General features: G+C 42.6%; 1 protein-coding gene across 1 annotated transcript in view; it reads right to left on the bottom strand.

Annotated features, from left to right (window-relative positions):
- Nucleotides 1-26,206, bottom strand: part of DCC (DCC netrin 1 receptor) — a 570,508-nt gene that overhangs the window by 116,150 nt on the left and 428,152 nt on the right. The window contains exon 12 of the mRNA XM_010583034.1: nt 22,114-22,163. Coding sequence (XP_010581336.1) covers nt 22,114-22,163 — 50 coding nt within the window. The remainder of the gene's footprint in view (nt 1-22,113; nt 22,164-26,206) is intronic.

Genomic DNA, 26,206 nt, shown 5'->3' with positions numbered 1-26,206 from the left:
GCGTGCAGTAATGTAATTTTTTTTTTTTTTTTCCCTTGCCCATTTTAATGAAAATCTGTCCCTCAGGGAACTCGGCACACGAGTACTGGGGGGAAGAGAAGAGCATAAAGTGTATACAAACTATAAATGTCAACGGCAAGGCATCGCTCACGATGGTACCCAGGGGCGTAACTAGAAGAGGCAGAAAAACATTAAGAAAGGGAAAATTCAGGGTGTTTCAGGAAAGACAAATAGTGATATCCAGTGAGACGTATGACAGTGACACTCTAACAATCCCCCAGCAAATGTGGTGGGAAAACACCAGCACTTAAATGCTTTACCAGTACATGGGGGAGGTGGGGGAAGAGAGGTAGGGGAAAGGAAAATGAAAAAACCAAACCCATAAAACTGACTGCTGGGACTAGCAGTGCATTAGCTGTGGTACCAGAGGACACAACAACTCCTTCCAACTCTCATTTCAGTCATTTTGTAGGGGAAATCTTGACCCAGAAATTATCTGCTGGTTCACCACAATGGTGAAAACAACGCTCTTACATGCACTCGGTTAACCTCAGATACAAGTTCCCTTATCCTCTGTTACAGCCAGGTTCAGATGAGCATATAACTTCATCACCAAAATGACAAATAAAAATCTCCCTGCCAAGTTCATTCCCAATTTTTTTGTATTACCAGAGATTACAATTTTCTTCCTTTAAAGGCCAATATAAATGGAAAAATTATCTTGGATACTAGCAATTAAAATGCTACAGTGAAAATACATGAAGACAGTAAACCAATATGGCCACATTTTTACTGACACTGCCCAATCTCTTCCAATGGTTTGAGAAATGTTCCTATTTCGTTAACTGTCCTGGGCACATATTGCGCTGCAAGATGCGATCATTTCATTTCTGGCCTTCTGGTCTGTGCTGAAAAACTAATAAAATTATTGAGCTTATAGGCAGAGCCACACGACAATTAGTTTATTACCTAAGGGGGCAAGGGGAGGAGCGCACCTCCTTCACCCCAGCCCAACACAGTGGCTATCGCCATCTCTCTCAAATTAACAGCAGCAGCTGAGTCAGGTCACCACTGACCCCAGCTGCGAGCTGGGAACACGCACCATTCGTTACTGTTACACGTGCAGCCAAGGGTGAATAAGACAATATTTTTCCTCGGTGTTTTCTACTGTACCATCAGAACAAAGCTATAACTTTTAATCACGGGCACAAAACCTGGCAGAGGAACTGGGCTGGAATAGAGACATAAAACATGCAAAATGCAGCTTATGCGAGCGGGCAGAAGACCCATACCTCCGCATAGAAACTCTCCGTAATTACAGTTCTCTTCTTGAATGCAAAATCAATATGGAGTTAATGGTGTTGTGATACTACCCATGGTGGAGAGGGCAGGCGGACCCGCGGCCGTGCCTGGCGTGCCGCCCGCGGCCGAGCAGAAGTGCCGGAGTTAAATCCCGGTGCCACCGAGGAGCCGCGGCCACCCCCATCCTCCCAAGAATTTTGTCCATCCAAGGGAAAGCCAAGGCAGGCACGACACAAAGCGGGCAACCGAGGCCACCGCTGGAGCTGCCCCTGCTCCAGGGCCAGCCCTCTTCTGGGTACAGAAGGTTGTCTCACGCTAATCTACAGTTTTTCCGTCTTTGCACCAATTCTCGCCTCGCTACTTGCTTTTTCACTTTAACTTGTTATCAGATAGCTGAAAGTCTCCGTACAGATCTTACTGACCTCTCTCATCAACGGTAAGACACGTAATCATCACAGGCTGATTGTACCTGCCTGAAGGCACAAATGCACCTAAGAGAGAAATAATACTTAACTTGCCAAGCCCAATATTACCTAAAAATGCAATAGGAACGTCCCAACTTCAGTCTGAACGGCAACACCAGCAAATGGAAGAGTCATGAAGGAACTCAGCTTACCTCGCAACGCACGTTCTCAGCTGCATTTAAGCATCTCTTCATTCTATGCGGTATACTAAAATTTTGCCAAATACTAAACACTCCTAAACTTGTTTGGTTTATAAATTAAAGAACAACAACATACAAAACAGCAAAGAACAAGTCTCTGCGAACACAGATCTATTTTTCAAGAATTACCCACTTTTGGTGAGTAAAACCAGCTAGTCAGATGGTTGTGCGTGTGTAACCATGTCCTGTGGCTACACTGCACTCTCCCCAGGCTCAGAGCTCGGCGGAAAATGTGATGGAAAGCATTCAAATGTAATTGTAAAAAAAGAAGCACAGTTAAACCAGGGTATTTGTAAGCTTCAGAGTTCTAATTTCAATTTCACCACCGCCTGTTGGCTTGTATGTTGCTATAAGCTAAGAGCCAGTTATTTAATGCAACCACTAGTTATTGCTTCAGTATTTCAACCATCTTTATAGCGTCTTTACGAAATGCCCTCCAAGGAGCTCAGCTGGAGAACTGGAGCTATGGGTGAAGTCAATGCAACCAGGAAATTGGAAGTTCTTCTGGTTTGGTTTTCTATTTGGGTATTGCATTTTTCAGTTTTATTTTGTACCAGCCATTTCAACCGCCAAGCACTGAGGGAGAGTTGGGGTGTGCACAAGGCCACCTCAAACCTTGGAGAAGCAACCTGACTCCTAGGACTGGACCATTTTATTCCCTTAATTTAGTTTCTAGAAAAAAAATGGCAGTTTTAGCAGGCTTTTTACAAACAGACTTCCAGGGCTCGCTCTTTTTAGGTGGAAGGAACGCATGAAAAAGCAAAACTAACAAATAAAGCAGACAACTCCCACTTTTACCTGCAGCTCATTTTTCCTAGGACATCAGAGCGCCCAGGCATTCCCTACCAGCCTGGATGCTGCAGCCTAATGAAGTTTGCTCCCGGTTGCCTAATGACTCGCCGCGTGTCCTGCCCTGCTTTTCAGTCCTTGCTTCCTTGGCTGCAAATAACTTGGATCGGTGAATCCGTAGCTTTCTGAACCCAACATCTACCTGCTCTTTTTGCGAATCAAGCAGATACAGCCCCTACCCTGCAGTCATGTAATTCGGTACGAGACGCCTGCCAAAACCCACAGCTTCCCGCATCCTTCCCTCTTCCAAAATGCGCCAAATATTTTTGAAGGAGGGTATACGAAACAATTTCCATTACAAGTTATAAAGTACGCAGCCGTCCTCTGCTCTCATCTCACGACACCGCTCAATTCCCCCGTGCCCCCAGGCTCACTGCTGTGACGATCCCCCCCAGGCTCTGGGCAGGCAGAAAAAGGCAGCAAGAGCCCTGCCTGCCGCAGTGGGGACTTCTGGTGGCACTTAGATTTTGACAGCAGAGATTCGCTTTGTACATCCACTAGCTTTAGGGAAAATAAGTAGTAACAGACGGATTTCGACTGTCTTACCCATTCGGAGTTGTTGACATTAATGACACGCCACATCTCTGCATCCACCCATCCCTCCCCAACAGCTTTTATCACTAAAACAATTTTGTCCGCTTCTATGAGCGCCTTAGACTTTGAGAAATGGAAACTCAGGTCAACAAATATGCCTGTCCATCCCTGGAAAGGTGTGCAGGACGCATGCAATGTCCTGCTTACCAGACCAGTACCTTCTGTTCAGCAGTTTATTCTATACGGCATCTCAAGAGTGTCCAGTGTTCGCAAGAGATGAGGATTGCCAGCATTCAAGGCACTTCTAAAAGAATTTTCTCTTATATTACCATACCATTTGCTATTAATCGCTGATGATACAGGCATTATCTCATGACCTTGTATCATTATGCACTTTTAAGCAAATAAATTACATGTAAGGAACTGAAGACAAAAGAGAACATGAAGGGTAAATTGTATCAAGCATTCCTAAGTGCCTCTAACAATGATATTCCCATCCTGAAGGACAGGAAGAATTTCACCCCTATGAAGCAGCTTTTATTTTTTTTAATTTTGCATGCATTCTTCTTTACCGTAATAAAAAAATAATTATGGAAAATGTCAAAAATCACATAAATCTGTACACTCTACTGTCAAACTGCAGAAGAGAAATTTTCTTTTATAAATGGCACCAGGCCAATATATTTGAGGATGATAAAAGAACATATTGCCAGTGTGTATTTCTGCATAAAAGGCAATTAAAATATGATGTTAAGAAATGCTAAAGAAAATGAGGGAAGCACAAGCACTTGCTGTCTCTTTTTTTATATACTAAATAATACAATAAAAATAAAATCCAATTAAAAAACTCTGCCAATGCTGCAGAAATCTTATGACTCATTACAAGCCATCGGAAATCAAAGGAAGATAGACACCCAAATTATCTCACATCTTGAACCACGAGCGCTCAGACCGAGCCCCAGAATGAATTACTTCTGTGTTTATTCGATCATACAGCAGGATCCTGACTCAGTAAACTTTTATGACAAGCCATTCCCAAATTTCTGATGGCTCATTTTATTGCGTTTCGGTGAGAACAAAAGATCCTTGTCCTAACGAGTGAAGAAATAGCTCTTCGTAATAAACACTGAGGCGGCAGTACACAGCCAGTTATTTGAAAGGACACATCGTTTAGGCTGAGCTTCTTCCATATGCTTCATCTCCTGGTATGAATGGGGAAAAAGCAGGAATTTGCAAGTGCTGTAGCACAGGAGTTAGCGCCAGGAATACATATTTGTGCTGTGCCACCCTCTCGCCATGGTACGCAGGCTCGTTGCAGATCCTCCCGTCTAACCCTTACAAACAGGGTACATTTGCTCCCAGATCTAAAGAGCTTCGGGGAACACGGAGATGTGCAAAATTCAGCTTTGAATGGAACTTCCCCCAAACAAAATACGATTTTCTGCTTCTATTTCTGTGCCTTTTTTTCCTTATCTCAAATAGTTTTTAACTCTAAGTCAATCAAACCATCCCAACTTCCACAGTTTGGATGCAAAAATCGTAAAATATTGAGCTCAGTCAAAAGAAATTAATGAGCATTTTTTCAAAGGTATTCTCTGCTGAGTAACAGCAGCTAACCAACTCTGCACTGGGCAAATTACTTGCTGGTGTGATTAAATCACAGTTACTCAGAAGCAACATGCCTGTCAGTCTTCATTGAATTTGGCTGTATTAATACAGTTTTACTTTTTTAATGTAATTAGCAATAAATTCAATAAGAAGCTTAGATAGCATCTTTCAAAATAAATAGGAAATGAGAAAACGCTGGGAGGAATAATCCAGCGCTGCCTTTCTAAACCGTGCTCGCGGTGCCCCGTGTGCCGGGCTGGCGTTGCAGAGCATCTGCAGAGCCAAACACCACGGCAGCGGAGTTACTGATCTGGGGGAGGAATGCAGGAGAAAATCACAACCATGCGACAGCCTGCGTTAGTTTTTCATTTGTAAAAACCCCCAACACCTTATACTAAGATGTTTATAATTCTAAGGAAGAGCCATGTAAGGTTTTTCCAAAATGTCCTTTCCTTTAACCCTTGCAGGCCAAGGAGTGCACGAGCTCTGCTTGTCTTCTGGGTGTGTAAATGCAGGCTGCCACCAGTTGCTGGAGACAGCCTTCCCCCTCAGCCCTTGCAAATACAAACCTATAAATAAAACCGTCACTGCCCCTTTGCATCCTGGTTTATGCCAACTGCCGGCTACCTCTGAGCATGCAACAGTAAGGGATTTCCATAAAAGTACCCCTCACCAAAGTGATATTTCTGGAAAACACCTTTCTAGAAACAATACTCTTTCTGTCAGCAGGACTGATATCCTTCAATAGCGAAAAAGTTACAATCCCCAAAACTTCCCAAATTTTCAGGTCCACGTGGTTATTGTTCTACCTCAGTGGCCAACAAAGAGCATTTGCAAACAGTGACATGCTGAAACCAGCAGCAATTGCTGCAGCGATCCATGGGGGGCAAGCGGTGCTTGCTGAAGCCAGGGAAGCTCTCCCAATGTCCTGGGAGAACTTTGGAGAAGACCTGAAGGAAGAAAATACCTAACTTACGCATCAGCTTCCAACCAGTCTTGGGGTTACAGTTGCCCATATTTGACAGAGTCAACTTAATTCCCTCGCGCCTGAAAGAAAATATTCTCCCACTGTCCAAGAGGTTTGCTTCCTACAATTAATCCTGATTCTCAGTTAATTCTAAAAACTTATTAAGCTCAAAAGATGAGAAGGGTGAAAGCTGCTGGGCGTGATGAGGTGCGGAGATGGGCCCCTCCGTGCCCGTGGGGTGTTCCCAGCCCCTGCCTTAGCGCTGCGCAGAGCAGCACGGGGTGGAAAACGAAGCATCCCATTACTGCCTCCAGCATGCTCCGCTACAGCAAACCCATCTCAAAAAATAAATAGGAACAAAAGACGTGGCACGCCTATTCGTTTTAAGGCAGCGTTAATCCTTACCTGAGCCGTACAGACAGCCCCGACCAATAACTTAGAAAATCACCTTATTCTAATATATTTTTCAGCACAGCAGCTGCTCTGGCAAGCTCCTCTTTTTGCTGTGCTCTCACTCTGGTTTGGGTTCTGTTCTTCTTTATGGCAAATAACGAACAGGAAACGTTATGTTGGTACTTCACCGCAATGATGTTTTGACTCTTTTATACAACACTGAAAGCATACTTAGGCTCTGCACTCAACTGTGGCACACAGCAGCTCTGACGAGGTTTTTAAACAGCTGGAAACTTCTGAGAACTTCTGTAGAGATTCTGGATATAATTAACACATAAGAAGAGCTACAGAACAGCCGTGCTGAAAATAAACTTATGAATATGCATGAGACTTACCAAAGTTTGTTCCAGGATATTGGAGGGGAGCAGTAATGTTCAAATAGAAGGTAAAGAAACAGACAACAAGCAGAAAAATGTGACTTTTTAGATTAAAAGAAATCTGTTTGGTGATGGAATAATTGGAGGAGCAATGACTCCCTTAGACAAGGCAGTGAAACCTCCGCAACAGCAAATTTTTGAAGCAGGTGAAACCTGTAGGACTGAATTACCTTCATTACTGGTGAAGATAACTGCCTCAGGCTGAACTGCTCCAGAAAATTTCAATTAAAAATTTCAACTGCTTCTAAGACCAAAGTATAGAAAACATTATTTTGTTCTAGTTAAAAATATATGTATATTCTGGTATGAGGGTTTTTTTCTCTCCACCTGAAGATCCTGTGAGCAGCACCTGGAAACACTGCAGGAGATTTTGTTTGTACCAGGGATGTACTTTTGTTGTTCCCACTCAACTTCATCCACGCTGGATGGAAAGCAATCCAACATTTATGCCAACCTAGAAATCTTCAAAAACAACCCAACCCATTTATAAGTCTGGTGGCAATTACAACCATATATATATACACACACATATACATGCATATTTTTTTCTTCCATGAGATTTCAGCCACACTGAATGTGTTCATGCCTGATCTCTTCTCTGGACCACCATGAGAAATGGCTCCAGGCACTCATCACGGAGCAGGTTGGATCCTATCACAGTCGATTTCTGCTCTAAGCAACGTTGTTATTATTAGCTGAAATACCAGAGATCTGCAGAATGGGGCTAAAAACTTTTGTCCTGTTTACAGAACACAAATTTTGTCCTGTGATATCCATATGGAGTTATCTTTTTCTCCATTTATTTTCTCAATAAGCTAGGAAATCTTTGCAAAAAACATATTGAAATGTCGTCAACCTGCAAAGTCAAGACATAGCAGTAAGGAAATGCCTTTCCTATGTCTGACTCATTGCACAGAATCTGATTTGTTTAACTAAAAGATACTCATTAGTTTGGTTTCACTCTGTTCACTCAACTTACTTTTCAGTCCCAGTCAGGAGAGAGAGTTACTAAGTTCCTCCTAGGATTTCTATAGCATAAGCACTTTGCAAACACCATCAAATTTAACTTATATGTTCATTTATGAGTTTATTTTCACAGCATTCCTGTGGAAAGGATGACATTATCCCCTTCTTCCATTATTCTGGGAAAGATTAAGCTTCACTACTTTAGGGTGCTTTATGATGTTTACTATGCAATTCTTTAACAATTTTGCTGCCATTTTGGCTGTGTTGGAGTCCTTTATTTATTCAAACCACCACTTCTATTGACTTTGCAATTGTGTTTGCTCAATACTTGAAAATGACAACTCCCGGCCCAAGCTGCTCATCAGAAGATGAAGGCGGCAACTACCGTGGCCACATCTGAAAGACTGACCAGCCCGGTACAAAACCAGGGGCAGGAATAAAACCAGCTCGTAACCACAGGGTCAAACTCTGCAACGGTCCCTGCTGTTCATGTGCAGGCAAACTCTACGTGATCAACCACCTCCACACAAGCTGACCACAGCCTTGCAAGAAGTGGAGGCAACTAGTAATCATTATTAATATTATTATTAACATAATAATATTAATGTATCTCAAAGAGGAGGAACATCTAGGCCATTGCATCAGGGATGGAGGACTTGACTTTTTAAGGTATTATCACATAGTTCTGGCTCCATTTATTTAGGCATGCGTGTGCATGACTGAGCGAAGGATGATATTTGACGGCCACTGGCAAACACAGGTACGGAGGTTTCCAAACCCGATGGCACGCTCTGCACCAAGCACGGGGCAGGCATCCATGGGAAAACATGTGAACGAGCACAGGCTGAACCTCTGCGTCCTAAGACATGTGCAGAGGGAATCGATTAAGGCTTCACCATGAAGTCATGTCCCACACTTTGCCTTTGATTATTCAAACTCTTATTTACTCCGCCTGCAGCAGAGCTGCATGCACATCTAATTTTATACAGATTGCTATTCAGACAGCATATATAGTGCCTTGAGGGGGGTGCTCAGCAGCATAGACAGCTTTGGGCTAGGGAAGCAAATCAAAAACTTTTTCATGCTTTTCCTTAAAATCAGCCCCCTGAGATCGGCAGCGGGACGGCAGCCATCGGCCACCGCCTTGTTCAGCCTCAGTTGGTGTCTGCAGAAGCAGATAGCATCGTCCTCTTAAAGGGGTTCAGTGTTGAGGCAGCACTTTTCCAAAGCTAATTGCTTCCCATGCATGAAACCATGCTAACATCCCATGAGGGAACTGTGGGGATTAATTAGTCCACATTTGTTAAGCACTTTGAAGATGAAAAACACTTTATGAAAGTTAATTGTTACTACTCGGTTATTTTTCCCCACCAAGCCAGCGTGTTCCTCCAGCAGAGCTTTCTTTCCTTTGCACTTCAACCACCGCACTGCTCCAATATACATGTAGATACGTCCGAAGAGGAAACTTGTTTTATACTGCAGAAAATCTCTCCTGTTGTTCACATTTTTGCAGATGATTATCTGCCAGAAGTCATGCTGTAGCCTCGAGAAGCTGCTTCGACAGCATCTCTACCCTCGCTTCCCATACAGTCCCATACAGGATCACCATTCCATTTTTTCTGTTTTATATTCCAGTCAACCTTTCAGAAATAAAGCAGCAAATCGTGCCAATTTGTTTCACCACGTTTGCTATCTGCCTAGAGAAACCATGTGCATGCCCGTGACCGTAGCAGACAGCTGAAACGGTAGCCGCAGCGCAGGGCTGGAAAAATGCCTTCGTTCCAGATTTACCACAGTTATCAGCCAAATGTCGCACAGCCCATCATCACACTGCTTGGACCAATTTGCTTCAATCTGGTCTCCTGGTTATTGCATGCCACATCATTAAAGGCAAGTGCGCTCCCCGCTCTCAAAGAATCACAGAATGGCTTGGGTGGGAAGGGACCTTTGAAGGTCACCTAGTCCAACTAGTCCTCCTGCCGTGAGCAGGGACATCTTCCACCAGATCAGGTTGCTCAGAGCCCCGTCCAACCTGACCTGGAGTTTTCCCAGGGATGGGGCATCCACCACCTCTCTGGAAAACCTGCGCCAGTGCCTCACCACCCTCATCGTAAAACATTTCTTCCTTATATACCTAGTCGAAATCTCCCTTCTTTTAGTTTAAAACCATTACCCCTTGTCCTATCGCTACAGGCCCTACCAAAAAGTCTGTCCCCATCTTTCTTCTAAACCCCCTTTAAGTACTGAAAGGTAGCAATAAGCCTGAGCACATCCCCTGTGGTCCCGAATGCTGCCAAACCTGACCCTCCCAATTGTGAACCCTCTTGCCCCAGCCTTACAGCATTCCCTCACAGGCTTTTTAGTACCTATTCATTACTAAAACTTTAAAACCAACGTTGCGGTCAAGGCAGAAATCTTGTGGATAACGCAAACGAAGATTTCCCTTTCCCCCCCTCATTGCTTCTCATCCTCTGCTAACACCCACAAATGCCGTAGCTCGAAGAGCATCCCTTCCTTGTGACCTGCAGGCGCTCGCCGCTGCAGAAGAGGGAACGGCGTCGCTGCGGGGACCAGCCCGTCCCTGAGCTGCCCCTCGGCAGAGATGTCCACGTTCCGCACGTCCATTCGAAGGGAGGTGCCGAGTTTCAGATGGGAAGCCTGGCTCTTTTATGGGAGTTCATCAAAGGTCAGCTGCTAGCTTACATAATCAAATTGAAATAATTCAGGAGTCCTCCCCACGAATAACAATTTTAGAAGATTATAGTAATTTCTCCCACAAACCAGTCACACTGAATAAGAAACTGCATTTTCTGTTTTTTTTTAAATAAGGTCATTCAAGGCCACTGATTCTACTCACTGGACTTTAGCCAAAGAAATATACATAAATATATGCGATTATAAAAAATTACATTAATTTGCATGTTATGTGTTCCCCCTTTAAAAAAACCCAGAGGGCTAAATATAAAAGCGGCATAGGAAGGTAAGACAAGTTAACCCCGGCTGGCTGTTAGAAGGAAACGTGCAGAATAGGTGTTTACGGACATGGGGATGAAAGGGAAGCCTTGCACTCTAAAGCAGCTTAAGAAGATCTAGATTACATCTGAAATATTATCAATAATTTCTTGCTACGCTTATTTCTTCACAGCAATTGATTGAACTAGCGTATGACCGAGCAGAGAATAATATCCGTGATGCTGGGAAAGCGTCAGGCTCTCAAGCTCTGCTGACGTTCGGTACTAAAGAGCTGCGGGGAAGCAGCTCGTGGCAGCCTTTAGGGTGGTGTTAGCTGCAGGATGAGATGCTGAAGACAGGCAGCGGTGCTCAGGGACCCTCTAACATGGAAATAATAATAAAATCGACAATGTACAGACACGACTGCAAAGTGTTATTGCCCATCAGCTAGTAGGGGATGGGAAGAGCATGGAGCTGAGGGTGTGAGCTTGGTCCTACTTCATGGGTCTGAACATCATCATAAAAAAAATGTCATTTCCCCACTCTAGCGCCTGGAAGATGAAAATCTATTTAGGAAAGGGGAGACCACTTTAGCAACCAGAGGCTGCTTTTTGTGGTTTGACAAGAGAAGAAAGTAAAAGGAATTATTTTAAGAAGTGCAGTTAACACCCATAAATTAAAGAGCATCATACTCGAGTGTGGATGTCCTCCTTCAGAAATAAATTGGCCCTCATTTTGCGGTATTTCAAGGAGGTTCACGCTTCACTGAAACCACAACTTTACATCCGACTGAGAGCATCTGTATGGGGTTTTAATGTCCTTTAATTTACGTCCATTAACCTTACAGCTTTCATTAATGTCTCTCTGCTCCTTTAAATGGGCAATACCCTTGATTCATTTAAAAAAGGAGCAAATCAAGTTGCAACACTGACAAGCGGGACCAGCCCCAGGTTAGCGAGCGTGCTGCCGGCACCGGCCAGCTCTCGGGGCTGCTGCCTCTACCAGGGCTCTGGGATTAGGCTGACTTGCTCCTGACGTTATATCTCAAAGTCTTCAGCACAGCCCACGGGACCTTCAAACCCACAACCGCACAGTGCCCTTAATTTGCTGTCGGGTAGTCGGAGCAGCACTGGATGCCAAAAGCAAGTCCGACTCCCGTCGTGGTTGTGTTCTGGTATGTTGTTTCCATTTGGCCTTGCCTGTGTTAGGATACCCGGTCTTATTTGCCTCTTCAGCTGTAATAGTAGTGTTACGCTCTTTTACAACCCTGCTGTTCTTTTTTTCTTTTAATTGCAAGATGTTCCCTAGTCAAAACAATTACAGAAAAGGCATTAGAGCACAGAGGACTAAATAACAAAGAAAACTAAAGAAAGCAATGTGGAATAAAATCTGGCAGTATTACAAAATTAAACCAGAGCGAACCAGAATTAGAGACGAGTGAATTATTTACAGTGAGTAATTTGTCTTCCTGTCTGCTCACAAACAAGGAAAAGTTTGTTGTTTCCTCCAACTCATTCAAGAAATCCGAACAAAACACATTTCCCAATGATTCCCTTAAATGAAACACATAGGCTGACGGAAATTCTGTCTATAGGTCACCTAGCATTATGTCTGCTGCTTAAGCAGTGAGCGTGGAAGAGTTTCAATGACGACAACTTGGACGCCTACATTTAGAGTCTGGTTTCTACCAGATAATGCCTGCGCTCAAATGCTGTGGCCCTGGAACGGGGTGAAAGCACAGTGCACACCGTAGGGCTGTACTGGGAAGGGCAAGCCACTCACCGGATCACGGTAAATAATAGAAATAACACTGTGCTCTGAGACAGAACGAGCACTTTGAAAGATCAATGCAATTCTGGAAGGTGCTTAAATCCCTAATTCAAGGCCAAATTGTAACAGGGGTCAGAAAGCTCACACTGAAAAAAAAATATTTTGAAGATGCTTACATAACTTCCAAATGCAAGAGGACTTTATCAAGCTCCAAATTTTGGAAAGAGAAAGTAGGGCACTGCCACAGACAGATGGAACCGACCCACAGAATAAAACCTTTTCTCCTAAACCAGCTGGGATTAAAACACAGACCTACCAGCTCCCAGTTCTCAACTAAAAGCATTGCTTCTTTTTATATATATCTCTCAAAATAAATTTTGCTGGGAAGAGAGGCAGCTGTGCTACGTTCAGTCACTTTGTCTGATATTAAAAACAATGTTGTGCTTCTCAGGACTAATGTTATGCCAGTAATTTTCAAGGAACATATTTATAAATGAATAAACTGTTCACCACAACACATCATATTAAGGAGAAATATATTTAGGAACAGATTTGCACTGCTTTGTTTGTTATGATTATAAATTATTTTGTTAGTTTAACTGCCTAATTGCAAAAGGATAAGGATCTCTTAAGGGAGCAAAAGTAAATATTAGAACAACTGAATGATGTGCAGCATCCAAACGTGTCTCCTGGCAGGGACGGAGCCATTTGTACCAACCTGCTTGTGGATTTTGAGGGACTTCTGACACCACAAAACGCCTCGTGAAGTCAAGGTTTTCTTCGGGAGGATCTGAATCCTTCTACGTCTGTGCGAAGCAGAGAGCCAAGCCGGAGCTGACAACTGCATGCTCTTGGAAGAGCATGAGACAGACAGATCGCCATGGGACAGACTGAAGGCTGGCCAGAGCACCAGAAGAACTCTTTATTGTCTCAGCAGTTTTCTAAGGTACCTTTTTTTCTGCGCCTTCTTTCCAGCCCAAGCAGTAACGGGCTGAGTGAACTCAGAGGTTTTTACAACGAGAAGAAACGGGAGAGCCCTGCTCAAGGCTGGAGTTTTACTGACCGTGTAAATATTAGACTTTGAAGAAAACCATCATTCAGTTGCTCAGAGGAAATATTGCAGGTCAAAAATATTTTTTCCGGATAGAAACACAAAGCAGAGAGCATTCCCAGTTCAACGGGCATTAAACACTCTCTCTATTTTCACTTTGGATGGAGCCTGTGATGGCCAAGCACATGGTCATCGTATAGCAGTGCCCACGGGTGAAAATTACTTTTTGGCATCATCCTAAACCAAAGATAAACTTCTAACCTCTCATTAGTATTACAAGGCTCATAATGAAAAAATACTGCTATATACATCTCAAGCAAAAACCCAAATCTGCTCTGACTGAAACCATTGCCCTGTGTACGTCATATGCCAAAGGGAGAGTTTTCAACCAGACAAGCTTCATTAACATTAGGTGCAACTGCACGGAGCGCTGGAAATAGCTGTCTTTAGTCCCTTGCCACACTGTGCAAAGGTTTGAAAAAAAAATTCAGATTAATTTTTTGTGATTGAGGATAACCACTGCATTCTTTTTTTTTTTTAATATCCTGAAACTTATTTTTTACTCATTATCCAGAATCGAAGTCTATTCTTTGGCATATATTCGTTTGTTGTTTTTTTTCTAATATTTAGTGCCTTCTTGATACCATGACTCTTACCTACATCTAATCCATAGATGTAAAATTAACATATAAAAACATAAAATACAAGATAAAGATATTGTGCACTTATTATATATGGATTGTATTGAAACAGCCTCCTCCCAGAATACAGGAAAAGATTCAAAAGTTGCACAGGAGGAAGAGTAAAGAATTCCCAGAATAATACTGGAAACCGTGATGGCTGGGATTCCAGAGGGAAACACCAGAAGCTGCCAAAATGCTCGCTGGGCATCCCCCAGATGCCCCTGGCTGCCCGGCGGTACAGCCCTCCACTGTGGCCAGGGACAACTGCCTAGAGGCATGCCAGATGACAATTTTAAGAGGTTTTTTTTCCTGATATCAAGCTTCTAGGTAGAGCAGTTACAATCATTTCCCAGGGTCAGTAGGCTGAATATTTTTGCTACCATTAATATCCCTTCACGATCAGTAAAGTTTGACTCAGAAGCTTCCCGTGTTGCTCACATTAGAAGGGATATTGGTACTTTAACCTGGCATGTTTATTTCCAAAGACACACAGCGATCACGTTGTCCTGAGCACGGAAAATATAATCCCAGCTTTTAGCCCGGCATCTCCTTCCTCTTGGCTCTGGGTCGGAGAGAGGGGCAGAGCAGCACGCGCTATCTGCTCCCCTGCCCATTCCTCCCGACCTTGTCTTTCTCCTTCCCTAGTCTTTTTATTGTTTCTCTCAGAGATACCCAGGAACATATAGCTCTACTAATCAGTGTCATAGCTCATTAATTTGCTTTATTGGTCTCTGGGTAAACCTCTCGTGCTACACTGTTCAGAAGCTCCCGAGTCTTTATCATTAAGAAATAACTGCCCAGAGCTCCTACTCTGTGTGTTGCCTGGGTGCATTAAGTGGCTTAATAGTATCTCTAAATTTATCTTAAATGGAAAGGTGGCCAGAACATTCATCACCTTGAACAAGGTTTAATCAAATCCCATAACAAAATGAATCTGTCCAGTTTTGACACCATAACCTCTGAGACTTTATAGGTACTCAGCAGTGAGGTCTCAGACATGGACGATACCCTTAAAGTGCAACAAAAAATTATCGTTCTATTCAAGATAAATACCTCAATGCACTTTGAAGTGCACAGTTATAATGCTTTCTTGATTACGACACATCTTCCAGCGGGATTAGTTCAAGGGATGTTTTCTAAGAGAGTGACCCACAAGCAGTTTTGGTCTCAGAAACGTGTATAATTAAAAGTAAGAATTGGAAGGTATTGATCTACAAGTTTCAGCAAATTTTCTCCTTTTAAAGGTTAAGCTCAATGCTTGTTACTATCCTTCTCTACACATAATAGATTTAAAGGTTAAAGAGCTCTTTCTCTGTGGTCTTCTCCATAAATAATATATTTAAAGGTTACATAAATTGTCTCGAGGACACAACTCTAAATAGTGGTGACAGTCATTTTGATTTTACTTTTTGGTTCTTTTAAACTACTTATTTGATATTGATTCCTTTATGAGGAATCCAATCTCAATTTCCAGTTCGCAGCTCATCTTCTCCTACAGCCACAACATTTATGTATATTTGAGAGCTTCAGTCTCCACAATGCTTTACAAACATCAGCTACTTAAAGAAAGGACCATGTTTTTCACACTTTGCAAATACCACGTTAAAATCCAGCTTAACTACCCCGTTGTCCCCTCATCCCCGCCATGAAATGCCAGACGGAAATATCACAGGGCAGCCTTGTGCACAGGGTTAGCCCCACGTAAGCACTTAAACCTACTGCTCGGCTGTCACTGTTGCCGAGCTCTCGTGGCTTTTTTGTACTTACTGACTCACCATCCCCGCTGTAGGTGGGTTGTGGCCAATGCTACTGAAGGTGCAGTTTGTTTGACAGCATAACCCACCAGCTATATTACCTCAATTTTTCCCAAAATAAACTGTACCGCCAGAACTGTTTCATTACGTGTAAGCATCTCATCACTTAGTAATTTTGTTAGTACTTTGCACTTTGAAAAAGTATTTCAGGTCTCAGTCTTTCTGTCTGTAAAATGGGATGACTTCTCCCACCAGGAGGCTCTGGCCAACTGCTGTGTTTCAGGACCAGAACGGACTCTCCTAGCCAGTCTGTAGCCGCGAAACTCAGCGCCCGACACGACTGGAGCTGAGGGATGGATCGGTGCTTTGCAAACCTCACCCGTGAGGCCGGAGGGGAGGCACGGAGGGGCTCCCCAGCAGCCCCCTCACTGGGATGGGAGACAGCTCCTCTACCCCGGGCCAGATCATTGCTGCTTTCTTCGGCAGTTTTAAACTTCACTGGCGAGATAAGGGATAATTATAGAATAGAACTAGAATAGAAATAGAATTAGAATGGAATTAGAACAGAATTAGAATTACAATAGAAATAGAATAGAAATAGAATGTTTCCAGTTGGAAGGGACCTACAACGATCACCTAGTCCAACTGCCTGACCCCTCCAGGGCTGACCGAAAGTTAAAGCATATTATTAAGGGCATCGTCCAAATGCCTCTTAAACACTGACAGGCTTGGGGCATCGACCACCTCTCTAGGAAGCCTGTTCCACGGTTTGACCACCCTCTCGGTAAAGAAATGCTTCCTAATGTCAATTCTGAGCATTATAAATAATGCTCGTTTGGGGGAAAAATACTTCCCATGCCAACCAAATGTTTCAGATGCAATAAAAGACGCTAAAGAGAATATATCGCGCCTACTTTAAGCAGTCTGTCCAGCCTTAAAAGAAACATTCTCTCTTGATATTGCTTTATCATAAAGGGCCCAATCCATCCTCATCCTCCAGTGAGCCAGTGGCACTACACAGCTATGATATACAGCTCGGCAACAATTCCTCTGAAGGTTTAGGATGCATTTATAGCACATTTTAATGTACATTTAGTAGCAGAGCAATTTTAAGCAGCTGAGCTAAATGCAATCTGACAGAATGGTTGATCTCTTTGCCTGTGCTGGAGTGTATCACTTGCCGTCAGTGCAAAGCAGCCTCCAGACCCAGATGCCAAGCAATGAAAAAAATATTTTTTGCAGTGGCAACATCTGGCTCCTGCATGCCTCACGTCTGTCACGGAGCATCCCAAGGCACGTCTCCTCGTGTCTGCATCCTTCTCAACAGCAGAAATCAATGCGGGGACCAAAATCAGAGGGGGAGGAGGAGAAGAAACTTAATAACGTTTCACTTTGACAGCTTAAAAATCGTCAAGGCTTTTTTTCCACAGACTGTCAAAGAGCCAATAGTTTGGTGATGACTTTAATTTGGAGACCGCTAAATGTTTTCCAGCTGAGTGGCAGACCTATGTGTAGATGATGTAAAACTCCTGACAAGAGGCTTGTTTCCTTTAGGTGCCATCAGCAGAGCCTCTCTGGCCACAGACTGGCAAATATGGGTTAATGTAAAACGTCCCACAGGGGAGCGCCTAGGAGAGCAGGCAGCCAGATGCCTAACTTCAAGTGCCTAAACCCTTTGGATAAAATAATTTAGAAAAAGGACAGAGCAACAACATAAAAATACCAATGTGATTTTAAAAAGTATAGCTAGCTCCGAAGTACCTACCTACCCTAAGATACTCTGCAGCACTCGTCACCTCAGGCGCCATTCTCCATTACAAAACGTTAAAATTTTTGAACATAATTAAAAAGGGAGTTAGCTGGTGTGCCGCTGACCACAGTCTGCCCTTGTCTGGGCCGATCCCGAAGTCAAGCTCAGCCTTACGCCAGCCAGCTGCGATTGAACATCCAGCAGCCGGGCTCGGGCTTGATGAGCTGCTCTGCTGCTGAATTCTGGTCCGACGGCAGAAACGCCTTGCAGCCCTGAGCAGGTCAAAGTTGCCATGAATATGGAGCATCTCCAGCAGGCACGTACCTGTGTGTTTAAGTAGTGTGAAATTAAGTGATTTGTTAGGGCTGGAGGTCCTGATACCCACTAGCCTAGCTCTTCTGACAGTAAAATAAGCTCTCCATAGCTGCCGAGGTTTTGCTAGGAATAATTGACCACATGAGGCAAAAAGAAGGGGAGAGTTTTGCTCAGCGAATGTTAAACAATACAATTATTCACACTGGGAAGAGCTACGGATAATACTCAGCAAAGCGTTGCAAGTGTGGAATTCGAGTCTACGATCCACAGCTATTGCTAGCTTAGGCCACCTTCTCCTTCGTTAAATTTGATACAAACCCCCATATTTTATTAATGTGAACTAATGATAGAGATAATTCTTCCTGCAGTTTATTTATTGGTACTTTTAAAATCTCATAAACAGTGCAAATTTTGATTTGCGGTATGATTCTGCAAACATTATGGGGCATAATGACTGTGAAGTTTTTCTTAAGCGTAGATACAAACAGACGTGCAGAAAAGAAATGACAACCCCCCCCAGATTCATTACGTGTCTTTTAACTTTCCCCAGGAGAACATTACCAGTTATGTTCTCAGGGCTCTAACTACCCTATGAAAAATCTTACCCCAGAAGCAATCCCTATTCATCTAAGTGGAACTACATCCCGAGATTAAATTGCTACTAAATATGACCAAAGGAATTCTGCTTCTACTGTTCATTCCAATTATTTCTTCACTTTTCTCTGTATTTTAACATGGGAAGAAGAAATAAAGTTGCATACAGTTTTAATTAGATAAATCTATAGCTATTTATGCACTTTGGATTTGCTAATTAGTATTTAAAAAATTACAGAAAGTAAAAACGCACCAATATTTAAAGCAAGGAAGTAAAGAAGTAAACAAATACATAAATAACCACAAACAGTTGCCTTCACGCTGGTTCTTGAAAAGGGTGGAAGAAATGAGCTCAAAGGAAGAAAAAGATCTCCTCAAATAAAAGACAAAAGGAGCAAAGGAGCAAACTCTCAGCCTTCCAGCTCACGGCCCCCAGCTAAAGCAACAGTTGGGCTGTTGCAGAAATTGTATGCCAGCTCAAAAGAGTTCAGATCTGTTGGAGCTCCCTCAAAATAAGAATATCTTTTTTTTTTTCTTTTGTTGCCCCAGCTACAGCAAAGTGCAGATCTCCTTATTCTATAGATTGAAGTTTTAAAAAAATGTTCTCTTTTAAAAGATAAAACTTGAGACAATTAGTTCGGCTTAGAATTGCAGGTCTTACACTTTTTTGTTTTCTAAAAGCCTGCTATAAAAACGCTTCCCTTTTTTGACCTCCTCTGCTGATCAAAATCTGGCCATTGCCACGTTGTTTCTGCCAGAAACAGAAGCCATTGCTGCAGGTATCCCTTGGGAAAACTCCTTTGTACATTATACATGTCCTTTTCCTTAAGCAAAATGGAGTATTTTGAAACAAAAGACACCCAAAATAAATCTCTTCTCTCTTATTAGATCACCTAGCTCTAATTAAAAGTCCATGCAAGCACCCTATGCACTTTGCCAGCTTCTGATATTGAGTTAGCCCCTTACTTGTCTCAGCCATTTCTGTGTTGCATTTTACAGTGAAATCTCTTTTAGGCAGGGAACTGTATTTCTGTCACAGTCCTCACCATTATCAATTCTGATCTGACCGAGGTCTCCAGTCACAGAACACCATCAATATTAAGCAATAATCATGATAATAGTAATTCCTATCAAGCATCTCCCATTTGCTTGGCCATCTCCGTTATGTTATTAAATTAATAGATCTGCCACCGCCAAAGAAAAATAGCATAAAGAGAGAAATCTTATTAAACTAGAGATAAAATTTTAAACAATTCTGGGAACTGCCAAGGCCAGCCTTTGGGCTCTTCTGCGCACCATTCAAATCCAGTTAGCAAACTATGAGGGTTATTTAGTTGTTTGGTTTGATTTAATCAGTTTGTGAATGATAAGTGTTTAATCAAATTAATTCTGACTGCTGCCAAGAGAGAAGAAAAGCAAGAATGTGAGAAAAAACAGACTGCAAAAGTACAATATTCTGGGTTATTGCAGCCTTTTACAAGAGTGGGAGACTGCATACAGCCCTTTACAACATTAGCAGTTTAGTTGTGCCTCGACCACAAATGCCATAGGAGTTGTACTGCAAAAGAATGGGCAAGGCTTTTTTGGGGCATGGTCTCTGAAGCTGATTCTTCTACTTGAAAAACTTTTTTATTCCTTAAGATTTAGTGAGTCTAGTTCATTTCTGTATTTGTTGTTCCAAATTACCTAGATGTAAAATTTAAATTCTATTTATGCTTTCTCAAGATTTGCTGGAATATATTGGTACCTGTTCTTTCCTATGTCCACATGACCTGTAGGATACAGCCCAAAAGAGTCCCAGCTGGTTCCACATCTCTTCTTTCTGCCTGATAAAGATCCCCATTTCACACATACACCCTTAAGATACCTTTTTACACAGTTATTAGGTCACACAGCGGCCTCATTCTAGGGGCGATGGAGAAGCCCTCGCGTTACCACCGGCGTAGTTCTCCAACACACATGTTCGGTCACGCACAGAAGGACTGCGACCCGTTTCTTTTGCCTATCACGAAACAGCAGTCCTGCACAATACAGTCCAGCCAAACACTCAGATTAACGCCAAAGTCTACCTTTGTCCAATACAGCACTTGTATCTGCAAATGAAAATCCCATCAAGACTTCCAACGTTTAGTACTCTGCAACTGGGAACATACCGACGACCTCTGATGACGGTGGATAAGGGCGAGATGGACGCACAGCCCATCCTCCCTCACCCCATCCCTGCAAACTATCTCCACATCTAAGCACCAATAACGCAATAGCACATCGTAGGGTAGGAGCATCCGCACACCATCCTGTGCAGCACCGCACCCCACAGCTTCTTTTCTATTTTTGTTCCAAGTACTTTAAATGTAAATGATCACCGCAAAAGGTCACGAAACGTGATCAATTGCTCTGTGACATTTTACCTTGAGAATAAGCAAGAAAAAGTAAACACAAACGTTTGGAACAAGATGTGCCAAGACACCAATGCCCTTTGGGCACTACGTGTAAGAGGAATTTAAAAGTAACTGGAGTTGGGTGCATTAAAAAAAATAAAAATAAAACAGAATATACATTTGATGTCATGAAAATGAGCAGTGGAAGAGAAAGATCAAACTGACAGGTACTCAGCATTCCCAGCAAATCAGAGATTATATAAATATTCTCGAAACTGGAGTTTATCCTTGTCGGTGAACTTGGGGCTCCTACTCCTTGGTAGCTGTGCAAACGGAAATCTCCAAAGATCATGTCCAAGAGGACATCATGACAGGATACAATGAGTGGGCTTTTTGTGCCTTTCTTCCACGCTCTGAAGTGCGAGCTTTTCCATGTCCAAATGGGCCGATTATTGAAATTGGCTACAGAATAAAAGCTTATGTAGGTCCAGTAAATGGAAGGAATGAATAAAAAGAAAGGGAATAATCTCAAACATTTTTCAAAATATATCCCAAAATAGCACTCAACAAGTAGTAAGCATAATTAACACCTATTACATCCAATATTATCTTACAAAATGACATCAACCCACTTCATCAGTGGAAATGTTAGAATTTTTTAAGGAAGCAAGTACTGGATTTAAGAGAAAGAAACGCACTGTTCAGAAAACAAATATATTTGTTGGAATAAGCAAGATGACAACAGACCTACCTGCATGTGGTGCATATAACCTACCAATAAAATATTTCTTTCCCACACCACCTCTTCCCCAGGAAGAGCTCTGCTTCTCAGTATTCCCTGAGATTGTTCCACTTAATCAAAGTGCAGTTAGGTTTATTGCAGATATTAATCTGCAATCAGGGAACAGTTTCTGCTTGTTCACCTCAGTTTAAGTGATGCTACCGTTGCTGAAGCCTCTCTGGAAAAATCACTGTTTCTCTCTAAAACATTTTTTGGGTGTTTCAGTTCTTATTTTAATATGATCTCCCAGACATGCAGGGGCAGATTGGGTCTCTTTGTATATGAAGAAGCTACACAAAGTAGGAATAGCTACACAAATACCTGTGATCACCGGCCATGAGATGCTGAGCACATGGCAGACTTACCCTGGAGTTAACCACTTCCAAGGAGACGTTCTGAGGCATGGCACTGGGCACTGAAAGGGAAGAAAAGCAAAAAGAAATGGGAAATATCGCCATTAGCATCAAAGGCAGGGTAGGTTACATCGAGTATTTCTCTTGTTGGAAAGAAAAGAGTGCAGCTTTTACAGCTAGTTTATAATCTGATCACAACCATGCAGCTAATCCAGGTGGCACTTCAGAGGTCCCCTAGGGAGAGGAAAAACAAATGCATCTGTTCATTTCTTCCCATTTTTGATAGACCTATTAGTAAGCCTTTTAAACAGCCAGTCAGCAGGCTCCCTGCAGTGAGCCCAACCACTTGCATTCAGTTATTTGTTACAAACTTGGTCAGAAATAAACAAGAACATGCCACATTTTCTCTGGCTTTTATGTATTAAAGTGCATTTCTGAACAGATATTATATACAGACAGAGCAGGGTATTCCTCTCTCAGCGGCAGCAGTGCACCTCTTTTTACAACGATGCCTAAGGGGAAAAGAGAAAAGAAACTTTGTCTTTAGGTATTATTTAAAAACAGCTTTGTACATTAAGGCTCTGCTTGTCGTACATAATATATAATCCATACCTGGTTTTATACAACTAAACTTTGTTACATCCATTCCGGTAAATATACTTTAATTCTTAAATGGGGCTAATAGCTGTTCAACACGTGGTCCTATAAAGGTGCCTCACGAGGCATTAACGAGAAGGTCTGGCACCCACTGCTTTAAATAAAACAAATGGTTCTGACACAAGGGGGTTCTTCCGTCTTAAAAATTCCTTTAATCTCACGTTCTCTCTAGCTATAGTCGTAGGAAAAACCTGGACGGTGCAGATTCGTGTATCCCATCCATCCTGCCAGCTCCCTCCCTGGGAAGGGTTGGGCTCACACCACCGAGACGCGGCGCGGATACTGGGGAATGCCCAGCATCTGCACAGTGGGACAGGCCATTAGCAACTAACTATTTACTGGCACATTTCTGCCTGTTTTCCACTCCCTATCTGCTGTACATTTATTTCCAATACGTTTGTGCAACGATGGTTCAAATGTATATGCCTCCAGCTGATGGCAAGTATTAATTCAACCGCTGAGGAGCCAAGAGCTTTAAAAATAAGTTCGTGGTTGGTGCAACATCAACTGCCTGACACAAACCCGAAGCTTTATTTTCCTTTCAGAGAAATAATGACTGCCTGCTAACCTGGGCTACAGAACAGTTGAAAAGCAGAGATGTAGTTTATGCTTACAGGAAGGTGGCCCTGAATTTGGAAAGAGCGAGCTGAAAAAGGATCATGGTGAATACCCAGTTGAAGAATAGTTTGCACTGGGATTGATTAGGGAAAAAGAGAGCCAAAGAAGAGCCATTTAACACATTTTTAGATAATATTAACAAGAACACTAGGGCAAAATCATTCTTGTTGCAGTTGTCCACCCATTTGAATTGATACACCAAAGATCTACAAGAATGATCTGAGACCTGAAACATCTTAGAGATCAAATAAATTGATTTTATTTAAACAAGTGTAGTGTTAAGAAGTGCTTGGATTATTATCTATTGTTACCTGAATGGGGAAAGGACTTCTGGCTGTAGAGAATAATTTAATAGGCAAAGAGCTATGAGCTGGAATCCATCTACATTAGAAATCAGGCATACCTTTCTTTTCACCTTCTTCAGTATTCACTGAAAATTGCTGTCTAGGAGCGCAGGACATAGGTCACCAAGCAAAATGTATACATAAATATTTCTGCAAATCACTTATGTTGGCCAAAACTTTCACCAGAATGAACTGATGAAATTCTATGTGCTGTATAGAGGTGGGCTTAATGGGGGCCGTTGTCTATATTGTCTCTTTCTATAGTCTATATTGTCCATATAAGCTGCCAGCTGTGGCACACAGAGATGAGCAGACTGGCTCGAGATCCGCGCTCCGGGAGAGGCAGGCTGCATCTGTCGTGAGAAGTTGCCTCTGACCTGAACATCTGTGACTCTCTAAAGAATGTAATGGCCACTAATATAATAAGAAACACCCCTGTACAGTCATTAAAGGAAAGGATCACAGCAAGTCGTATAAATGCTACTTTCCCCAGATCATTTTAAGCAGTGCTGGTCAGGCAGCTCCTCTGCTGGACTCTGTCTAGTCACATCTATGTTCAATAAAAAAAATTCCCAAAGCATAGCACTTTGGAGCATCCTCAGTGCATGCTGCTATTTAGGGATTTAAGTCAGTCAGAGCTAAGTCATTTGTCAGTGCTAATAAGAAAATAATATTTTAAATACAGGCTACAAAAGAGCAAAAGTAATAACAGCTAACCAGGAGGGACCTGGTGGCAGCAAAGTCCCACATTAATATTACTGTCCTTCACGAAGGCTCGGTGGATCGTAAAAAGGAAAAAAAAAAAAAGAGACAAGAGGAAAAAAAAAGATGCATTTGAATCATAGGGATCTGAAAACTCAGATTGCTTGGAGAGAGAGGTACAGCAAAGTGAGCAGCAGGGCATATTGAAACTCTTCCTCGCTTTGAGGATCCCGAGTCACAGAGATTTGCTACTGGAAAAGGTCCAGGGTAAGCAATAGCCTGACTCAGCTGGGAGTTCCTGAAAAGAGCAGCTGAGTCTCTGGACCGTTTTGTTTATCCTGCCACGGTTTGATGTGAAGATACACGTTCAAGGAACATACAAAACTAACTTGACATCATGCATTTTAACCACCCAGACCTGCCTCTCCATCGGAGCAGAGGGTCCAGGCTGGGGGACCCGACCTGCCGGAGCCCCGCACACAAAGCGGTTCCCTGTTCAGGCTCTTTTTTTCCTCTCTCCAGATTAGTGGATTTAGAAACTAGTTGGTTTCTCTAGTGCAAGGACCATTCTTTATTTGTTTCCATACTGCCCACGACAGTGCAAAACTGATCTAAGGCATTGCTGCTGCAACAGCACCAGCAGCAGCAAACAGTACGTGAAACATTTCATCTCCCTTACCGCAGAGGAGACGTCACTGCTCACACTCCCCTCATTTTGAAAAATATCAGGCAGAAAACCGTCTCTGATGTACTCAGTATTGCAAGGAAAAAGAAAAGTGAGATATTTTTGGACATTTCTGAATGAGCCGGATCTGGCAAACGCCGCTATCTCCCAGAAAAGCCTGTTCTCACTGGAGAATATTTGCCTTTGTTTGTGAGCAAGGCAGAACTGCTCAGAGCCCCAGTTTCTCAAACATGATTCCTCTTTTCTCCCCCCTCTCTCGCAGGCAGTGAAGGCTCGTTGCGACGTTTAGCCATTGCCACCTTAAACCTTTCCCTCTCATTACTGACTTTCAAGTTTTATTGCTGCTACATATTATTCCCCTACTAGACAAACTTTTCTTAATTTTTTTTTTTTTTTACTATTTGTTTGTCTTTCTATTATCTTGTTTATTTCTCTTCAGTGAACGCTTGTCACATTTCCCAGTTCTGTTGCATACATGAACATAACTGATGCGCTCCTCTTTTATTCCAGATCTTCAATCAAAATGAGAAATAAATCCAGACCTGACCCAGCATCGAACTCAATCACTTCCACAGCAATACTGGGTGTCTTTATTCCTTGCTCACTGTTCAGTCAAGGAGAAGTTTTGCGTTACCAAATCAGAGACTCTGATTTAATCTCTCAGGTTGCATAACAATCAGAGAGCTCCCCTGGCAAACCCAGCTCCTGCGAGATTACAATTACTTCCTCTGGTTTTATATCTTGATCAAAGAAATTGGATGCACCTGGTAAATTTTGTTTTTTGTTTATTATTCACGGCTTAATTATACCATTAGAAATTACAGCAGAACTCATTTTACCTAGCATTAGCTATGCAATACGCAATAGAACAGAGACAGATGCATCCAGGGATAACTTGGCCGCTTTGTCTGGGCACAGAGTGACTCAGCAGTGGAAGAAGCCTCGAAGGCACTGGAGGAGCCTTGCTGCCTGTGGTGGACGAGGTGGCTAGAGGTAGGTGAGATGAGCCTCGCTGCTGGAGACGTACTGATGGGAAGAAGGTTCATATGGCAAGGTACTCAGATTTGTTCTTTTTCTTTTCACAGAATCACAGAACGGT

This window comes from Haliaeetus leucocephalus, unplaced genomic scaffold (assembly GCF_000737465.1).
Source record: "Haliaeetus leucocephalus isolate CR32 unplaced genomic scaffold, Haliaeetus_leucocephalus-4.0 Scaffold866, whole genome shotgun sequence".
Taxonomy (NCBI): Eukaryota; Metazoa; Chordata; class Aves; order Accipitriformes; family Accipitridae; genus Haliaeetus; species Haliaeetus leucocephalus.
Note: the sequence above shows the minus strand (reverse complement) of the source record. Positions and strands in the feature narration are given on the sequence as shown.